Here is an 18,755-nt window from a genome sequence, read left to right as displayed (position 1 = left end):
CATTTTACCCCACAGTGACTGTTCTATTAGAGTATTTCACCCCATAATTTACAGTTGTTTGGTTTTTGTCTTGTAACTCTACAGCTATTGAGACAATTTCTCTGAAATCACAAAAGGTTTGAGCTATGATGGTTATAACTATATGCAATTTGATTTTAAAGTTATTCTCATAAGTGGTTTACCTTGCAGGTGTGACAAAAAGTTGGCTTTTTAATTGCAAACAATCGTCCATAGCTCTATGACTATTAATCAGATATGGACCAAACTTGGTACATAATTGTGCCACAATATGCTCTTAAAGTGTACCAAAGCTCAAGAAAATTGAGTTACACATTTGCATTTTACAATGGTTTTAGTAAAGTGTACGAAAGATAATCTAAGCCCCCTGAGCCCCAAGAAACTAAGCTGAATTTTGAAGGCACATGTTTCACAATTGCATTAGGCAGTCTTGCTCAAATTTGGTATGGGGGTGCTGAATTTGCAGTATAAAAATGATACCAATTCGAAAAGGGAGCACGGAGCTACTATGAATATTGTGTTTCATTTCTTCTTGTAAATATACACACAGTATAGTCTGCTGGTTTTCGTGGTTGCGTGACACACTACTGTGTGTCTTGATATTAGGCCTGAGCCTATTATGCTTTTGAGCAATGCTCCAAACTTTTCCACATTATGCTCCAATTATGCACAGTTATGCTCTAAATATGCTTATATAAAATTGTGTCTTGACTGCTCTATTAGAGTATCTAATGCATCTGTGAATGTTCTATTAGGATGTTTCAACATCCTGTAACTGTTCTATTAGAGTATATAGATCTTCAACTAACCTTTTCTTCATAACATAGCTGTAAATCTTATTTTTATCAAGTTTGCGCACTATCCTATTCTACATTATGCAAAATAGGCAGAGTTTCAGCCTCTCTGATAACCAATGCACAAAAATTGTGCTTATTATGCTGGCATTATGCTTAATGCTTTTGGCTACCTATTATGCCGGCATAATCGGTGCAGGCCTACTTGATATAGCCTAAATATACATATTTCTAAAACACATTGTTATAACACAGAACCAATTAAAAGTGCCTGAAATGTAGGATCTAGTGCAGGCTTCTACATTAATCCGGGTTACATATGGGTCAAATGACCTGACCTGGATTACTATTCAGGATAGTGGACCATTCAGGTCAGTGATGCTGACCCGGTTTCAACCCTGACAGGCAAGCTGTTTTTAAAATTTTTTTTCGGTTTTTTTTTTACCCAGAGGTATACTTACAGGATTTGTCTAATATATTGGCTGTTTGTTTATTGTATGAAAACAGCTAAGCTGTGAAAAAGGTGTGGTCTTAAAAAGCCTGGGTGAAAAAGTTGTGAAATCAAAGGTGGTGGATGGCTGCAATGATATTAATACTAATAAAATTAATTGTAACAATGCACACAGCCATTATGACATTAACATTATCGCAGCCATTTGTTGACTGCTACCTTTGATTTCACAACTTTTTCACCCAGGCTTTTAAAGTCACACCTTTTTTCACAGCTTGGCTGTGTTTGTGCACATATCAATTTTTTTGTAATTGTAAGTTCCAAAGCTAGCCTATGGTTGGCATTGATAACTCCTTTTAACTTTTTTCCCTTTCCTACAGGAATCATTGAAGACTGCATGGCAATATGAAGAAATGAAGTAAGACAAATTTTGAAGGCATGTATACTCCAATAATAGCTGGGCAGATTTGACTCAAAATAATTAGGAATGGGAGATGCCCTACCCTGAGGAAGCTTTCACAGCAGAAACACTCAGGATATAGCTGTGTTCTATCTTTTGTTAATGAAACATGTCCTTATAAAGAGAGCAGTAATTTCCTGGGCTGTGCTTGGTTATGTTAACAGGTGCTAGCAGTTAATATGCAGCCATAGAGTGTCAGTAATACTGGTAGGGTAATTAAAAGAATTATTTCAACACAGCTCTGTTTCTGGTCCTCAGTACAGCACAGAGAGCTTACAAAACATATGGCTACTTAGTTCATTGTTAAGAGTTGTTCAGTCTCTTTTAGTTTACAAATAGCACACAAGTACTTAGACTCATCATGGCTTCCTTTGAAAATTAACAGCTTAAAAGTGATGATGTAATAAACCACTGAGTAGCAGTGAATATAGGATGAATGACCTACATGGACTGAGGTTTAAGTAATTAGTCAAATGTTGGAACTACTAGTATCATGCTCCTTCGCGCCTTCAGCGCTTATAAGCTCCTGATTTTATCATTCAAGCACTATGGAACTATGAAAGTATGAATGCATGAAAATTTAAAAAAAATCTAAAATTTTATTATTTCAGGGGTTACCTGCAGTACCCCTTGCCACCACCCCTACACTAAAGATGTTAAAAGTGCTAGACAAATACTAAGGTCAAATTTCAATCAATGAGCTAGAGCCACCTGACCCTCAGCTAGTGCATGGTCAAGTGCTCCTAGTGAGCCCTGATGTCATCTAGCTCCTCTCAAACACACAATAGCAAAGCGTAATCATGACATCACAGAACTATATGACAACTCCTTCTGAAGAGACAAGGAAAGCAAGCCTTCTGTAAAATACAGCAGCAGCATGACCCATATCACCCCTTTATGTTGAAATACAAGTGGGGTAAAAGAACCCGTCTCAATTTCCCTAATATGTTGTTCATACTTCTGTTGTTTCTCATGTTCAAAATGTTGATAAATACATGGGTACCATGATATGAAGGTGCATTTGGTACTAATAGCATTAAACATTTTGACATCAAAACATTCCTTCTGATGTTTACCTCCCTTGAATCCTAAAGCAGAACATCTACACGAGCTCCATCCTCATAATTAGCTGTTGCATATCAAAGGGTCTCACCTACATATAAGAGGCTGCAACAGATAATTGTAAATGGCATTTTCTGGTTGAGTATGTTGCCTACCCACACTGACTGTATTTGGCTGAACGACAGACTATTTTTTCATAATTTTTGTAATACTCCAATAGAACACACATTTTTCTGAGCACTTCAATACAATGTATATAGAACATTCTAGAATTTCCACTAATAAATCTACAAGTTATCATTCTAGTGTATTAAACCAGAACTTTCATTTATAAGGTAGAAATTAAGTGAGGTGAGCAATTGACAGCAGTGACAGAGTAGTAAAGGGCTTGGGTATATAAGTGTGGAGGTCGCTGGTTTGAACTCAGGAGAATTTTTTTCTGACGCTTTTTGCACATAATTTTACTTCTCAGTGACTGTTCTATTAGAGTATCTTAATTGTGCTTTTTTCACATGCTTGGTTTTGCTTTATATCTTTAGCTAATACTCTCAGTACTTCCAACCACAAAAGGTTTCCACTATGATATTAGCTTCATATACAGACCAATTTTCAAGTTACTCCATCAAGCGGATTACCTTGTGGGTGTGACAACAAATCGCTTTTGAAATTTTCAAAATCATGCATAATTCCATTGTTCTTAGTTTGATCTGTATAAAAATTGGACTGTAAATGTGCTGCATTATGTTCTTACTGCCCTCCAAATTTGAAGTCAATTGACTAAAGCATACACAAGGTATTGCAATTTTCTGAAGTGTGCGAAAAGAAAATTTACGTAAGAAGATTAAGAAGAAAATATGAAGAAAATAAGATAAACTTTGAAGGCGCATACCTCAGTGATGGCTGGGTGGATTCAGTTCAAATTTGGAATAGGAGGTACCCTGAGGGGTTTCCACAGCAAAACTGGTTAATTTTCATTCAGGTTCTATTGAGCTACAAAACAGTGTTTTCTTGGTTCCTGTAAAATACACATGCATCTGCACTAGTTGTACTTGGCCACATGACATACTATCATGTGTCCTGATCATATGTACAGTGTACATCATGGTGTCAAGTGTCAATACACATACAACTCACGCTGCAACTGATAGAGGTATCCCCTCAAGATTCTTAATAAGCTTTTTAGCATCAGATAGTTCATCATCATTATTAATACCACAAGTAGAAGTTAAGAACTTAATCCCTTCTTCTTCAGAAAATCCATGATCAAGATAGTAATAGTCAGAGAACACTGATCCACCCTTTTCTACCAATGAACCTTCTTTTGTGGTGATCAGCACATACCCATAACCCCAGTCTTCGCATCCACTTTGAGGAAGTATACGACTTGAATCAATTCTCTCTACATCTACAAAGCAAGTGTATACAGCTGAATTGTAACTGTCAAATTGGGTTAAAGGAAAACATGATGGAAGTTTTCCTAATATGTATATGACAATTAAATTTATAGAGATACAGTTTCTACTATAATAAAATTGTAGAACTACAAGAGTGTGCAATAATTATTTATCTTAACTAGCAAACTCTATGCTAGTATACTTAGTGAATGCTGTCCCACTTGAGAAAGCTTAGTCTGTGAATACAGGGAGTCATATAATTAATAAATTAGTGTCTCTAGATCAATTTCATGTGCCATACAGTAGGAAACTTTGCATGTGGTAGCATAAAACTTTGGTGAATTTGATTTGTAAAAAAAAACTTTGGCAAGTCACTGCATTCTGCCACGTGTCAATACACTATAGCTAAGGACAGCTGGAATTATGCTTTGTTGAAAAGGTTTGGTGAAATAAAGGATAATTCACTAAATTCACCAATGGTTTATAACGTTACAGTTTTTTTCTATACAGCTTTCATATCATGTTAGATCCTCAATCCTCATATGTGGATCTGTACACTTTTGACTTCAAATGAAAATGACTACAAAGTATAGTATGTTTTGTTAACAGAGTATGTACATAAATCGGTTTCAATTTCTAATTATCCAAATAAATAATGAGAACCACCACTGGGGTTTTGATACATAACAATCAAAGGAGCAGCTCCACTCACTCATTCACTCACTCACTCACTCACTTACTCATTCACTCACTCATGCATGCACACACACATGCACAGTAACATAGCACAGTAAGTTTAACACAGTAAGCTTAACATACATACATACACACATGCACACACACACATGCACACACACACATACAGACATGCCTGCATAAGCACACACATCAGGGGCACAGCAAAGTAAAAAATTATGAGGGGGGGGGGGTACTATTGGTAACTAAAGCAGTGGCAGAGGAGGGTATAGCTACTTGTGGATACATGCACAGTGCGTGAAGCACACTCAGAGTATGCAAACATAGGGGGTCTGGGGGCATGTCCCCTAGGAAAATTTTGAAAAATAGGCACTATAAGGAGGAAATTTAAGCCAATAATCATAATCAGAGTTATGCTAGATAAGTAATCTTATAGCAACTTTGTATACCATGTTAATGATGTGATAGGACTGATGACATCATAAAACACAATTAATAAGGGGCTGTTATTTGAACTTATTTCATATACCTCCAGAAATACACATAGATAGGATAGTTACAAATTGTGACCTGGCCTGCGAAAACAGGGAATGTGGGCACAAACTACACCCCATCACTCTACAGGTCATACCTCAGTATTGGAAATGTATATTTCCATTCTGTAACTTGCATCGTGATACCAATTAAATGCTTACTAAGAGCTGAAAATTACAATGCCATAGCATAATGGTACAAAATGTTATGAGTGATGAAAGTGTGAAAAAGTAGGCAAAAATCATGTGCCCACATGCCCTATTATCGCAGGCCCGGTCACAATTACTTGTATGGATGAATTAATGAATTAACATCTTCCAAAGTAGTAACTACATTCTGCATTTGTTTGCAGATACGTAGTCCTCAGGGGAGTGGGACTGCTCTGATTCAGCTTCCTCCATCAACGGTTTGTTATTAGGGCTAGAGTCAGGGCTAGAACAAAGCTACCTTCACTAGACCCGCTCGAGGAACCGTTACTGGAAGCTCCTTCACTAACAACTGGTCTCTTTGAAATAGGTCTGCTACAACTATGAAAAAAAGTTTCTGGCAGTGAGACTGAGACATAAGTTAGCTCTCTGCAGCTGTACAGCTCTTTAATTATTTTATGACACAAATCACACTTGAGGTGGGCTCATTATCATAGCATTTTAAGTGTCTCTAATATTATTTCAAATAAACTGGGACCAACATTTTTACTCAGTGAGGAAGGAACATAGCACATCGGCACCCAAGTAGGCCAATGATCTATAATTATTACGTGCCACATGGTGCATTACTGTAAAAATGATTCCTGCTGCAAACTGACCTGTTCTATCTATCCATGGCCACAGACTAGGGGGCCCTGGCCCTTGTGGCCCCCACTGTTCCTATGCCCATGCATGTTACTCATGCACTTCGTGCACTCACACATTTACATGTATTACTCATACACTCACTTATTCACACATTCACACAAACACTCTCATGTACACATATGCATGTGCACTTGTACAAAAAGCAAAATCAAAGCCTTTGTCAACCATGCTAGTGAACCAGCACTAGGACACATGTGCACTACTCAGGTGCTATGAGTTAGCGCAGGAAAATCATCCTAGGGAAGGACTAGTAGCTCGCAGGAGGCTGTACCATGTTCCATAGGTGATGGTGTGGGCACCCAAAGTCCCATCTGGACCTTCACCTGCTGTGTGAGACATTAACAGATGGAATTTACTTCCACAGTTAACTCTAGGTACCCACTGATGTTTCAACTTGGTCTCCAGTTGACACACCAGGTCCTAGCTGGGCAATGTGAGTAAAGCTTCTTGCTCAAGAGAACAGCAACAATAGCAACTGGGCATGACCAGGCATTGAACCTGGAACCTTTCGATTCACAGATACACACAGACACATGTATACATGCACAAACACTTGCTTGCATACACGCACACACACGCACGCACGCACACACACACACACACACAGAGTCTTACCATCATAATCCATTTGCTTCACTTCAGATGTCAGATTATCCACAATTAATAGCCATTCATCCTTTGATTTTAGCAAATTTCTTACAGTATTAGACACAAACTGAAGTCCTCTGTTTAGTCTTTCATCTGGTGGTATTTGATTAATGTTTATCTTCAGCCCTAAATGTGCAGCCAGTTGAACATATGAGTCAAGTAGTTCAGATCTTGTTGAGGCATTCAGTGTTCCAACCACCACGTCACGTTTTTGGGCCTGAAGTAAACATCATTTAATATACATACATAAACCATAACAGACTACAAGGGGTGTCACACTAATAGCCACTGTATTACAGTTGCAATTGTCAAAGCGAAAGTCAATGAACAAGGTAAATATTAAGCAAAAGGCAAAGATTAAGCTGCCTTCTCAGGACAGTCATTTTACTGTGTGAGTAAGTAGTGTAGAAAAGGATAACAAAGATAACAGAATTAAACAGGTTTCTTAATGAATGGAATAGCTTACCTGACTACACTGTAAATGCTAATTCAATTAACAGCTTTAAATTGTTATTTAATAGACACTTACTTAGATTTATTTTTGTGTAGCTAGTTAATTTCGTGATAGTACTAATTTTTGTGTTTAACTGGTAGTCTGGTATACAGGAAGTGTATTTAGGCCATCATTTTATCAATACCTTGTTTCCCATCTCCTAGATACCACTGAACTGGTGAGGGTAAGAGGTTATTATTATTATTTAATTATTTACAAATAATGTTGGAAACAATGTATAAAATGTAAAAAAAATAAATGCGTGCGAAAATATTCAGTGCAAGAGGTAGACTATTGCTCACAGTAAGAGTTTGCTAATTTGGTAGCTATTTACACTGTTCACAGGAAATATAAAACTATCTATCTTTGGAGAACAGACATATAGACTTCATAATGGGTGTTAGCTACACTAGAATCTTTGCATTCTTGACACATCTATTACATTATAGTCATGATACATAGCTATTATCCTGAGAAGCAGTAGCTCGCGCATTATTATTCTATAATCTAAACAGCAGTTATGTTACATAGGTTGCTTTAGTTCTGAATGTTCATAAATAATTATGATTGTTCTATTAGAGTAGTATGCAGAAGAGTACTGATGCATCGATTAATCAGCAAATAATCGGAAATCGGTTTATTGGCCAAATTTCAGCGATATGGGTATTGGTAATTATTAGCAGATTATTTAGCTGATTAATTTTACTGACCCTGATGCTATTGTTTTCATAAAAATAAGACAAAAATAAAGTTTAAAAGTGGCAATTTTACAAAATATGTGTGAAATTTTGGTAAACATAAACATTGGATTGGTTATCGGTATCAGCCATTATATGATTTTCAATATTGGCTAATCGGCAAATTCTCTTACCAGTGCATCACTACAGTAGAGTGGGCTGAGTGTTCTATTAGACTTGAAATTCACAAACTTCAGATCTGATTTCTTTCTCAAGTTGCTGGAATAATTTTAGCTCCTAATGTTATGCTCACATTTATTCTACTACAGCCCTACCAATATAACTACGAAGAATTACAATGTATTTCAAATTATTTAGAAATATGAAATCCATAATAAACACTGATGTGGCAGCCAAACATAGATGTGGGCATGGATGGGAAACTAGGAATTGGTAAATGTTGGCCTTTCCGCAGTTTCCAGTGTTAATACTACCTTATAAATTTGTCAACTAAAGAACAAATCAATGAAGAAATCAAAGCTGAACCCATCCCCCTAACCCTTTGTCTGTTAAGCATTATAGGCATAGCTAAATGTGACTGGATTTTGGAAAAATGATGCAAATCGCACATTAGAAGTTTCGAGATAAACGGATTCAAGTCAGCTTAAAGTGCCAAGGACTTACACAAAAGATGCAACAATCTATTACCTTTCAGACCACTTCCAGTATTTGTACTGCTTGTAGAGTTTCCCACCAAATAAGATAGAAAATATGAGCAGTTGGACAAGTGAAGTAGTATCACGAGTGCTCACAAAGGGGTGGAGGGGTGGGCAAGAAATAGACTACAAAATGGAAGCAGATCATGATTGGAGTCCAAACACAAGATTACAGGGCTGTGCTGTCTGCTTAGTGACTGATATGTAGCAAAATCAACAGAAGAAACGTCTGGCCAACATATCAGGCTATCCACCAGTGAACCACTGATTCTTGCCAAGCCAGGTCCTTCACAAGACCGGAAACCGCCATTTGAGCTCTCCACACCACCCAGAAAAGACATCTGTTAAAGCCAGCTTTGAGTAGTTTGAAGGTCAAAACTAGTAGTATGATAGTATAGCCTTCCACTGGTGGTGTTCGTTTGATTTTCCCTGATGTGTGATTTGGATTGCTTCTGTCACAATTGATGTCTTTCACTGTCTACTAATACAATTAGTGTGTTTAAATGCATAGTTAAGTAAAATCAGATGAAATAGCCATTCTATTCTGAACTGGTACCGACACAATTATTTCAACACTTTAATCTCAGTGGCAACACACCATAGATAATATATACTTCCAGACACACATGCACGTACGTACGCACACACAATTTAATTCCATCGACACAGGATTGGCAGAGGTTTTCTCCCCTAGTAATTAAGACCTTTTTTAAAATTTGAAATAGATTATGAATTCTTCTCAATATATTTAATATAAATAAAGCAGTGGTTCAATACTGTTGAACTGGTTGATCCACTGACTGAATAGTAATCTGGATGGGACCCGGATCTGACCTGCATATGACCCGGTTTAATTAAAATAGAGGTGTGCATCTAGAGCTAGATTAAACATCCACAAGTTCCAAGTTCCATTAGATAACTCTGCATTTTTTACACTATAGAAAGGATTGTCTGCAAGTAGTGAGTAGCTATGTATTATCAAGGGTGTGTGGCTTCACCTAAGTCTACATGCAGCTACAGCAATTAAGAATTTCCAGGAGTTAGTTACCTACATTTCAAGTAGCAACACAGATCCGGTGATGCCATGCATTCCCACAGAGAACAGTGGTACACAGGTTCTAATAGTTCTTGCGCGTCGACAAATTTAAAGCGGAAGTCACGTGTGGTAATTATAGTTTGAAGTTCAAAAATGAATCGATTTGATTGGTCGAAATCCTATGCACAGAGAGTGATTTTGCTTGTTTTTGTTGTCGCGCAAGAACTATTAGAAGCTGTGTAGTGGTTCTACATATCCTGCACAGACAGCAAAGCACATTCCTGAATAGTGGGTGTGGCTCCAAATAAGTTTCTTGAGTGTTTACAACTGCATTTCCAATACAATCGAGCTTATTAATTTATCGTCACACGTGATCTCATCCGGCAGATATTCAGTGAAGTGGATAAGACCCACTTGACCCAGACAAGATGTGACCCAAAATAGTGACCCGGATAATCCAGATGACCCGGCCCACTTACAATGCTGAAATGAAGTGTATATATATATGTATATTAACTATGAACACACTTAGCTACTTACGTTCATACGGTAATACTCTTTAGCAAACTGACGGGCTGCTTGCGTTTTTCCAAAGGCTGGAGGACCTTCCAGGTATACCGAAAGTACGGAATCGTGAGATGGACATCGATCACGGATACTAGTAAATTTTAACCTGATTGACTTGACCACTTCTTGTCTTTGTTGTATATTATGTTTAGGAAGTGGCGGCAGCAAAGGTTGTAATCCAGCCTTCTTCTCGATCTTCTTTTTCTTTGCAGAGTACGACCACCATTGCCATACCGTGAAGGTCAGACAAACTATAAGGCTAAAAACAATTATGTAGACGGAACTGTTGATATCAGCTTCCCGTTCGTCCATCACAGAAAACTCATTGTGTCAGTCAATAAAATGCTGGGTCATCTACATCTGTGGTTAAACGGTATCGCTGGGAGAGACCCTGGGAAAGTCCTACAGCGGCATGATGTCATTCATGACGCATAATTGCGAAACTGAGTTAATTAGCAAAGCCCCGCAGGGGCAACAACTAACAATCACTTATTATATTGAAGCTGCGTTAATCTCTGGTTTTTTATACTTAACCACAAAGGGTAGGGCGAGGGGTAGGGTGAGTAAAAGGCAAGCGCATATATCACCTACAAAAACACAAGATAAAAGAGCAAACATTACAAGCACATCACTAAAAAACAAAAAATTAATTATACAACAGATGCTTTACTACATAAAAACTTATACAATACATGTTCTAAAAGGGGATCGATTAGTTTCGCGTGCCAGACGGTTTATGTGGGGGCGGCAAATAAACAATAGCAATGGTTTATTTGCCGCCCCCATACAAACCATCTGGCACACGAGACTATAGGGATCGATGAGGTACAGAGGGTAGATCATATGGCACACAATTCCAGAAAAATGATGAAGTTAACAAAAAAGAAAACCTATAAGAGTTAACTGATTTTTTAAAAAAAAAAATTTTTATATTTCCCCCCCCGGGCTAGATGGACTACCACCCCCAGCACTGGCTGTCAAGTGCTGGACAGCTGGAGGGTACCAGCTACTGAAACAAATCAATCGAGGGTGCCAGACTCAAGGCGACCATCGGAATAGGCCAAATCGACCATAGATGGTATCGGATGACTAGTTGATGACCGATGAACCTGTAAGCACATCACAGCAGACCTTAACAAAGAAAAGCACAACTGACATCGAACCAACGACTGTAATTCACAATCCACTTGTCTTCTCAGCCAACATAGAGGCAAGTTTCCGAAAGACAGTAGCTGCAGTAGGTCCCATGCCTCCAGTGGTTGCAAAAACTAATGGGGAAAAACAAGTTCTCTCCACTGTGACCTCCCGAATCCGTTCATCATATGCTCGACGTTTCTCCTGTTCATAAACTTGTTTGGCAGTGGGGAGCAAGAATAGGAGCATGCAAAAGGATTAAACACCCTAACATCAATAAATGCATGCTGCCTGTTCTGACCCCAAAAATCCCTAGCAACAACATCAAGTCAAGCTCCATCAGTAGCGTATCGGAGAGGCTCATGATCTAAAGGAAGAAGAGCAGGCTCAACACTGACATCACAACACACCTCACTCAGTAGACTCGCAGTTAAGTCACGAATTTCATTGTGGTGAATAGATGGAAATCCACCACACGAACAACTAAAAGCATGCTCCTTAGAAAATGACTTTCCACATATATACACATGTTTGCGGTAGGTTCACTGGTTGCCAGCCAAGTCTTAAACATAGGGCATCACGAAACTCCCCTTTGGGTAAAGTAAACCCATACCCAGCAATTGGAAGGGTTGTCAGTTAGCCAACACGATGCACCTCGCTCTGAGGCAGCTTCAAAGGCGCGCCTATAAGAGTTAATTGATGAATGTTTACACAATAATGACAGGGAGTTGGATCTGGTAATTGAATGATTGTTCACAGTACGTCTGGGTAAAAAGGAATTTTCATTTTATTATGATTAGTTCAAGTTGAAATGACGAAGCAACACACAGCGAAAAAATTCTCTTGACAAAGCCTCACAGTTCTTCATTTTCGTTCGCGTAGCTCGTCGCGTAGCTCGTCGCGTATCTCGTCGCGTAGCTCGTCGCGTATCTCGTCGCGTAGCTCGTCGCGTAGCTCGTCGCGTAGCTAGTTACAGCACCTATGCTTACAGGGAATACGTTCCCTTTCCAACTCGAAGGGATAGGCTATTCCTGGTAGCTAGTCTACGAGGTCTGCACAGTTGTTTTCAGTTGTTAAACGCCTGTAAAACCCGGGCCGAAGGGAAGGGTAATTCACCACAAAGTCTGAGGAGAGTCGCCGCACCCGTATTTCAGACCGCCGAAAAGAAATCACCTCAGAGCAAAGTTTACCTGTGCGGAAGTTTAATACAGACTTCATTTCGCTTTTGCTTTTACCATTTAACAATTTTGCTCACGCGGGTGCGTACAGACACACATAGGGATAATGGGCGCACACACGCACGTACGCACGCACGCACGCACGCACTTTATAGCCCCTACCATGGGGTGTCTATTATCTATGCCCACATTTTTACGAAAACATTTTCTGTAAACCAGGCGAACGCCCACAGCCGACCGAAGGCTACATGTGGGCGCGCTTGGTTAAAACAACAAAAACAAATAAAATTAATATTGGTTGACATGTAGTGCCACTGCTGATGCCAATACTTTTTATGTTCAATGTTTGTAGTGATGGGTGGAGATATCTACATGGGGTTAATTATTGGTACATTTATAAGCTTTGTGTCAGCACAGGTACAGTCCTGGTATAGATCTCAACCTCATTCTGTCTTTTGACTATGTTCAAGGTTTGCTAGATTGTTTGTTCAATGTTAGAAATCTCCTGAGCTACCTATAAGGGAAGGAGCTCAAGGACTTGGAATTATTGAACTGGCATCAAAGGCTGTCAAATTCCAGTATACCAACAGCAATGCTAATTCAGAAACATAGGTATGCCTTACATAAAATGAGATCTTTGTGAAGCTATTGCTTTCCGGTATGGCTGGAGACTATCTCATCTCTCCACCACCTGTGCTTGTGCCTGGGAAACTTTTCCATTCATTTCACTATTCCATTTGGGGTTTCTCACTATTAGGCACAATGAACTATGTGATGTGCATGCAGTCACTTTGCTGTCTCAAGTTTGTTCCAATGTACAAATTGAACTACAGTTTTAACCTTTCAGGTGAAACTTTGCTTCACTGTACATCAAAATTTAATGCTGAGGATCAAGCAAGATTATATGGGATATCTCTGCTAAGGGTATCCATCCCATGATGAGTTGGCCTTTTTGATGTGAGAGTTTTCAATCCCCAAGAGTCACATAAATCAGTCTCTTTCTTCTTGCTATCAAAAAAATGAAAAAAAAAAACAGCACAAGTTTGTAATTTTGAACATGGAATCTTTTGTGATACCACTTGTGTTTGCTGCTGCTGGTGGCATGGGACCCATATTTATAGACATAATATATGTGTGTGTGTGCGTGTGTGTGTGTGCGTGTGTGTGTGTGTGTGTGTATGTGTGTGTGTGTGTGTGTGTGTGTGTGTGTGTGTGTGTGTGTGTGTGTGTGTGTGTGTGTGTGTGTGTGTGTGTGTGTGTGTGTGTGTGTGTGTGTGTGTGTGTGTGTATTATGTCCAGCCAGATGACAAGTTCAGGGTCCTTGGTTGGTACACCATGTACCAGATAGTTTATCTTTAATGTACAAGAATGTCTACTTGCTATACTATGCATGTGTCATTTATTTTACTGTAAATCTTTTAGAATACAATCATCTAATCTTGTTATAGTTACATAGCTACATTTTGCATAAAAGAAACATGGACATGGCAATGACTGCATACCCTAGTGTTGACTAGCTATAAGTCTATACATCTTAGTATAATAGCTTACATAAAAATTAATGCTTTTGATCAAGTCATACAGTATAATATTCATGGAGTGGTGGGCCAATTTTACAGTACCTTGTATCAAAGCAAATTGCGTTGCCTTCAGTAGTATCATGTTATAATATATTTAATTTTACTTTAAACAGGCTGTAGGACCAGGTATCCTACAGACCTTCAGCACTTGTGCTGTAAAGCCTTAATAAAAAAAAATAAAAAAACATAGCTAGCAAGTTGACAGGTTAGCTATGCAACACCAGTTAATATTACAATACTCCATCCAGTATATGCAAATTGATCAAAAGCTTTTACAGTCACGAGTATATACTCATGTAGTTCAGTAATGAGCCTAAAGTAAATTGTCATATACAGTGGCAAATCTAGGATTTTAAAAGAGGGTTTCTGAAAGTTGGTATAGATAAATAAGACATCTGATGACATTTCTCCAGAAAATTTTGAGATTTTAGAAGCTCTGAGATCGGATTTAGGCTATTTTTAGTTACCAATCCAATGCTTTAAACTGCAAACACTATAGCTAAATATAGGGAAATATGGTGACTACAAGCTGTAGCTTTGATTGCTCTATTAGAGTAGTTACATGACTGCTCTATTAGAGTATCTCGATCGTTTTCAATGCAGTGGGAGATGAAAGTGAAGTGTTGCTGTGGGTTTAATAGCTATAAATGGTGTTAGTTAAGTGCAACTGCATGCATGCTACTGAAATACAGTGGTATATAGTTGTTTGCTATGACAAATTGTCAGTGCAACAATGTTTATGTATTTATACTGCCACTGAACTAAATTTAAAAGGGGGTTACTGTCGAAACCCCAGAAACCCATCTAGATCCGCCACTGATATAGAATTGCATACAAAGGACTAGCTTTGTACATGTCATTTGTAAAAATTCATAGTAGGCTAAGTGTACCCATGGGATAGTACTGCAGTTGTAAATTTTTTATACTAAGCAACTGTAGAACAGTGTTACATGCTCCATTAGAGTATCTCATTGGGGGGATGAGGGGCTGTGGGGGGGGCAAAGATGTGCCACTGTAATAATGTAGATTGATCATGATGTACTCGTGCTGATTTTGTACTTGCCAACAAATAAGCAGCAACACACTGGCCTGAGCTTTGCTTGCTACTGACAGTTTCATTAGGGGTATTCTGAAACCCCTGGAAACCTCCTCAGCATGCCCTTGGTATCTAATAGAATGTCTACTGGTGTATTAAATACTCAAATAAAGCAGTTAAGATCCAAACCTAGTTAGAGCATATTGAACACAAATGAGCCTATTTGGAGCATAATTGGGAGAAAGCCAAAGCATAACATAAGTAAAGCCATAGCATAACTTTGGCTTTATAACATAACATAAAGCTAAAGCATAACAGACAATTCAAAAGTGTATGTTTCCATGTAGCTAGCTGGTATTATTCAAATATTACTCTTTAAAAAATGAAGTGGGGTTTCAGTGACAGAAAGTAGTGAAACGTGAATTATGAATGATGCTTGGTATAGCTATCACAACATACTTATGTGAGAAATTCTTGGTATGCGACATACCATCACCTGTTTAAGGTATAAGGATTTCCCACATAGCTATGCTATATTAGTCAGCATCATTCATATTTCTTGCTTCACTACTTTTTATTGCTGGAACCCTGCTTGTACTTCCATTTTTAAATTAATATTCTAATTGCGCATTGCACTAGTTGTGTAACTTGTTTTGTTATTGTATAACTATGATAACATGTGGTTTTGACTGCTTTATTAGGGTATCTTGATATCCCTGCTTATCTCGAATAAGCCACACAAATGATTAAAGGGTATACTTTCCATGTCTTATTTCTTTAGATATGCAGCAAAATTGTAGTTGACTGCAGCTAGATCATTAAGGTGTGTATATAGTCACCACGATATGTTGTTTAAGGGTGTGGAGGCATGTCTTGATTGTTTTATTAAGGGATGTGATCACAATGCGAGTGTATTAAGTGAAACTACAAGTATTTATGTTTATTTTCTCTTACAGTAAAATAAGCACTTCAAATAGTTTTGTAACGTCTAAATACAGTCCTCTAAGTAAAGTGTTGATATAGAAAATTAGCTCTTCAGTATAATTTCTTTGCATGAAGACAGGCCGCCCACAGGGGGGGCAACTGGGGCATTTTGCCCCGGGCCCCAGCCTGAAAGGGGCCCCTTGCAGGGGCGGATCTAGAATTTCAGAAGGGGGTGGGGGGGGGGGGGTGCTAACATGATGGTTGGTAGGCTAAGAAAATCGACAACTGGTTAATACAACTAGCTATAGTGTGCAAAACACACTCAGCATGCGGAGCATGCTCTATCTAGGGGGTCTGGGGGCATGCCCCCACAGAAAATTTTTGCAAATTTAGCCTATTCACTATTAAACTTTGGCAATATTTTTTGACTGAAAAATGATGCCACTTTGATTCACAATATTTTCATGAGTCACCTAAGTGTAATAATGATGAAATGACACCATTATTCCAGAACAGTTGTAATACTAGCTGGCATATAAGGGCACAGCCAGTAACTAAAAATATATTCTTTACATAAAGAACAGGAAGGAGAAGGATGCAGCTATACATGATCAATACTTGCCGTAAATTTTTGTGTTTGAAATACCTTACTTTAGCGGTACGTTAAATTTAGCAATTTTAGAGTTTGGTTTTTTGCTGGCTAATTGATTACATTATTCACAAATTTATACAAGATTGCTAAACTGATTTAGTGTATTGCTTGGCTTAAGGTATAGCTAGTGTGCTTTACAGTCTCATGGCTCAAACTATAACGCCCAAACAGTAACAATGAAGAGAGGGCTTGAGAGGGCAAGTATACACTCACCATACAGTGTGTAGAGTACACATACGTAGAATTGTCCAGCTAAGGGGTCTGGGTGATACTTCCTCTAGAAATTTTTGGAATATAGCTATCACAAGATTGAATCTGGAAGCTATTTTTAACCAAATACTGTACATGTACTGAAAGATTGTGGGTGGACAAGTTCAGTTGTAAACAATTTTAGAAAAACAAGAACTACACCTTTAAATGCTATTGGATTATAAGGCAATACATAATAGTGGATTGTCAAAGACATACACAGGATTGAATCTTAAGATCACTGTAGAGATTTAAAGTGCACACAAAGATAACTTCAACTTTGTATAGCTACAGACTGTTCTGTTACTACTTCAAACTGACTTTTTCAACTATATGGCCCCATCACCATAAATTATTAATGTTTTACAACCAGAGGTGAAAATCACTTACATAATATATACAACTAGTTTTTGGCCACAACTAACCCCTTATAACATGACAGCGTAATGCTGTGGTATCATTTGAGCTTATAAAGTTGAGCTTCAAGGGGTTTGGGAGTGCAAACCTTAAATTTTATTAGCTTCAAATGATGCTAGATTCAAATAAATGCAGCATGGAACTTTAGGACTGATAAAACAAAATCAAACAGTTCTGAGATTGTTAGCTGTATAATGAAATTAACTGTTTTACTTAAGCATGTTAACTCAAGCATCAATGTAGCAACAACTGAAATACCCACTATAATATTAAACTATTTGGCAGAAGTTGTTCTCAGAAAGTAATTAGTATATGCATGGCAGGATGTTTGGAGCAATAGTATGATAGCAGTGCACAAGTCAAGAAAACACACTGGCAACTTAAAAAAAAACATTATGATGGATGTTCTATTAGAGTAGTTGACTGTTCTATTAGAGTATTTCAATTTTTAGCAGCTTTTAGGTTAAGTCTCACACCAAAAGTATAATTTGAACTCCTCTTAGTAATTCTAAGTAAAGATTAGCCATTCTCCCTTCTCTTTCTATCTTTTCATTGCCCATGCATATTATACGTATAAGATGCAATTGCATCTATACTGCAACTTCTAGAAGCTTCCTAGCTTGCTCATGGTAAAATTTTGGAGGCGGGGTGCTTCAGCACCCCAAGCACCCCCCTAAATCCGCCCTTGCCTTGAATACCTGTTTAAAAGATCGATATACTCTAATAGAGCAGTCAGATCTAAATACTCTAATAGAGCAGTCAGATCTAAATACTCTAATAGAGCAGTCACAGTATTCTTCAGAGGAGCAGTGTAGTAAGCTTATATATAAGGAGATATGGTTGGCGAGGGTAGTTTTCTCATTGTTAGCAGGTCATGACCTTTTTTTTTTTGGTCTTCAACTTACAGCTCGGGTGAAGTTGTGACTCAGAATGGAAACCTCCTTGCCACTGGGGCCCCACTTTAACTCTTTGCCCTGGGCCCCTTAAATTCTCAGGGCGGCCCTGCATGAAGAAGACGACCATGAAATTGAAGATGAAAAGAAAGGAAAAGTGCAGAATACAGATTTTGTCGTAACCAGAAAGGGCACATACCACAGATGAGGCAGCCGGGTGGGCGGGCAGGCAGGCAGGCAGGCAGGCAGTGTCGTGACGACCGAACAAAAACTCCTCTATTTAGAACTCTAA

At 38.3% G+C, this 18,755-nt stretch overlaps 1 protein-coding gene across 1 annotated transcript in view; it reads right to left on the bottom strand.

The window, feature by feature from the left end:
* LOC136251002 (uncharacterized) overlaps nucleotides 1-10,780 on the bottom strand; it is a 46,316-nt gene extending 35,536 nt beyond the window's left edge. Inside the window, exons 1-3 of the mRNA XM_066043368.1 lie at nucleotides 10,374-10,780; nucleotides 6,879-7,128; nucleotides 3,920-4,190 (exon numbers count right to left, since the gene is read on the bottom strand). Of these exons, the coding sequence (XP_065899440.1) occupies nucleotides 3,920-4,190; nucleotides 6,879-7,128; nucleotides 10,374-10,712 (860 nt within the window). The 5' untranslated portion in view covers nucleotides 10,713-10,780. The remainder of the gene's footprint in view (nucleotides 1-3,919; nucleotides 4,191-6,878; nucleotides 7,129-10,373) is intronic.
* Nucleotides 10,781-18,755: the final 7,975 nt, after the last annotated feature.

This window comes from Dysidea avara, chromosome 3 (genome assembly GCF_963678975.1).
Source record: "Dysidea avara chromosome 3, odDysAvar1.4, whole genome shotgun sequence".
In the NCBI taxonomy this organism is placed as follows: domain Eukaryota; kingdom Metazoa; phylum Porifera; class Demospongiae; order Dictyoceratida; family Dysideidae; genus Dysidea; species Dysidea avara.
The sequence above is the reverse complement of the archived record's forward strand: the minus strand, read 5'-3'. Positions and strand labels throughout refer to the sequence as shown.